This window comes from Dromiciops gliroides, chromosome 3 (assembly GCF_019393635.1).
Source record: "Dromiciops gliroides isolate mDroGli1 chromosome 3, mDroGli1.pri, whole genome shotgun sequence".
Lineage (NCBI taxonomy): Eukaryota > Metazoa > Chordata > Mammalia > Microbiotheria > Microbiotheriidae > Dromiciops > Dromiciops gliroides.
In genome coordinates, this window is record NC_057863.1 from 253,086,798 (window position 1) to 253,089,338 (window position 2,541).

At 38.3% G+C, this 2,541-nt stretch overlaps 1 protein-coding gene across 1 annotated transcript; it reads right to left on the reverse strand.

Moving 5' to 3' along the window:
- Positions 1-1,660: 1,660 nt before the first annotated feature.
- Positions 1,661-2,074, reverse strand: LOC122747423 (histone H2A-beta, sperm-like). The gene has a single exon (XM_043993448.1). The coding sequence runs from the start codon at positions 2,072-2,074 to the stop codon at positions 1,661-1,663; it is 414 nt and encodes a 137-aa protein (XP_043849383.1).
- Between the last annotated feature and the right edge of the window lie 467 nt (positions 2,075-2,541).

The following is a 2,541-nucleotide window of genomic DNA, read 5'->3' on the forward strand; positions in this document are numbered from 1 at the left end:
GAGTTCAACCCTTTTTGACCAATAGAGGCTGCCAAATTTTGTATTTCCTAAAATGTTAATGACTAAATATGAATTATAAAGACATTAGGGCATAAGACTATAGCAGACTTGTAAGGGCCTATCATCTGCAAGTGGGGAAAGAACACCAAAATAAAATAATTACAAAAACTAGTCCTTATGTTCTGCCTACTATTCTTTTAACCATCATCAGATTCTTTCTTCCTAAAAGCACCTCCTCTATGGTCTATCCCCCCCTTAAAATAATAAAACCAAAAAACTAGACATAACTTGGCATACTAGCAAAATTAGAATTAGGGACTTGTGATGAAACTGGATCCAAAATAAGTTGTACTAATTGCCTGGATCTGAATTAAAGCCAAAGAGTTAAAATATAAATGAACTAAAGCCAGCAACATTTTCCAGAAATGTATTCTGAACAAGAATGTTTTCCTGAAAATATTGGACAAGAATTGTCTAGGACATTTCAAGATTCACTTTCATGAACATCATCTTCTACCATAAGGTTAATTAATATAAAAATGGAAGTGTCCAGGGGCAGCTAGATGGGGCAGTGGATAGAGCACCAGCCCTGGAGTCAGGAGTACCTGAGTTCAAATCTGGCCTCAGACACTTAACACTTACTAGCTGTGTGACCCTGGGCAAGTCACTTAACCCCAATTGCCTCACTGAAAAAAAAAAAAAGAAAGAAAGATGGAAGCGTCCAGACAATAATCATGGATTGTACATCCTTCTATAAGCCATCCTAACATATGCTATGTGGGCATGGTGAAAAGGGAGACTGTAGTCTAGTGAAAAGACCAAGACAACCTGGGTTCAAGATCTGATCTGTACTGACTGTGTGACCTTAGGTAAGTAGTGTCCCTACACAATTCTCTAAGATGAAAAGTTATAGAAGAATTTCCAATTCACCTGGGGAGATCAAGTTTTTGCCTTGATGATCAAAGGTGACCTTTGATCACCTTGATTTGATGAAGTCATGGGTCTGGACCAAAAACTAAAACTAACCCTAAACACCCAAAGACTTATTTATGAATTATCTACCTACCCCTCTGTTGTGGGAGACACTTCAACTCCTAAGCCAACACAAACTCCAGTGCTTAGAACTCCTGTTTAAACAGTAGGAACTAAGTAATTCTCACTTAAGTTTCCTTTGGTCATTGTCTCAATACAACTGGGCTACATGAGGTTTCCTCTTCAGGCTAGGTGGATTGTTTGGGTTATTAAAAACTCACCTCATTCAGGCCTATTTCTCCACAAGTGAATTCCCTTTTAACTCTAAGGAAAACAGAGTTTGTACTAATAGAAGAAACAAAACTTCCTTCCTGTTCTAAAGTGGAAGAACAAGAAGGAAAGGAGAAAAGGAAATAGTGTTTTCTTCCCTTTTTAAATATACCCAGAGTAACCAGGTGTTTATTAGAAAGTCAGAGGAATGTCTCAGCTTCAGTAGGAATTCTACAGACCAATTTAAAGCAGCAAAAATTTATTATAGTGCATTCCTATAAATGTGATTCATTAAATTATTAAAACCATCACCTAATATCAACCATTCCAAGCAAACTGAATCTGCTTAGAGCAAGCAATATATTTCTGAAGATAAAAGTACCAAAGGTCCCCTCTTTTCTTCTTCTCTGCAAGATAGTTAGACCTTTTGGATGGAAGAGGGTTTCTTGTCTGGTAAGTCTCGAGGTGTCTTACGAGAAAGTAGATGGAAATGAACGTGGGGCACCACTCCACCTTCAGGGATCGTTACCGCCGCCAAGACCTCCTGAAGTTCCTCATCATTTTGAAGGGCTAGTTGGATATGCAGCGGGGTGATCCGGATTTTTTTGTTCGCCTGGGCAACATTACCAGACAGCTCCAGTAACTCTGTTGTCAAATATTCCAACACAGCAGCCAGAAAGATAGGGGCTTCGGTACTGATTCTTTTAGCATAGTTTCCAGTCTTTAAATATTTATAGATTCGACCTATTGGGAACCGTAAGCCAGCTTTGTAAGACTGAGATATCTTAGAGGATGAATTTTTCTTGATATTTATTTTACCTTGTGTAGACATAGTCATTCAGCTGGGGAGAAATAAAAAGCTCACTCATTCCTGTGACAGTATAAATATCACCTCAGCATTTCTCTACACAGAGAATCACAGAATTTCACAGTACATCAGCGGATTATAGGATCCTAGAACTAGAAGTTACCTCAAGGTCCACCGAGTCCCATGCTCTCATTTTGCATGATGAGGAAAACTGAGGCATAGAGAGATTAAGTGACTTTTCTAGGTTCATTTATCTAGTGTCTGAAATGGGATTTGAACTCAAATCTTCCTTACTCCAACTCCAGTGCCTTATCCATTACGTTATACTTCCCCTCTAGGTCATCTAATCCAACCCATCCCTGAATGAGAACTGTATCCTAGTATCCCTGAAAAATGGCCACACATGTACCACTAGAATAGAGGTTCTTAACCGTGAGTCCATGAACTTTTTTTCTAATGTATAATTTGATAATTATATTTCAATATAATTG

Excerpts from the sequence above, each read along its gene's own strand:
- LOC122747423 (XM_043993448.1), bottom strand. The coding sequence starts at position 2,074 with ATGTCTACACAAGGTAAAATAAATATCAAGAAAAATTCATCCTCTAAG.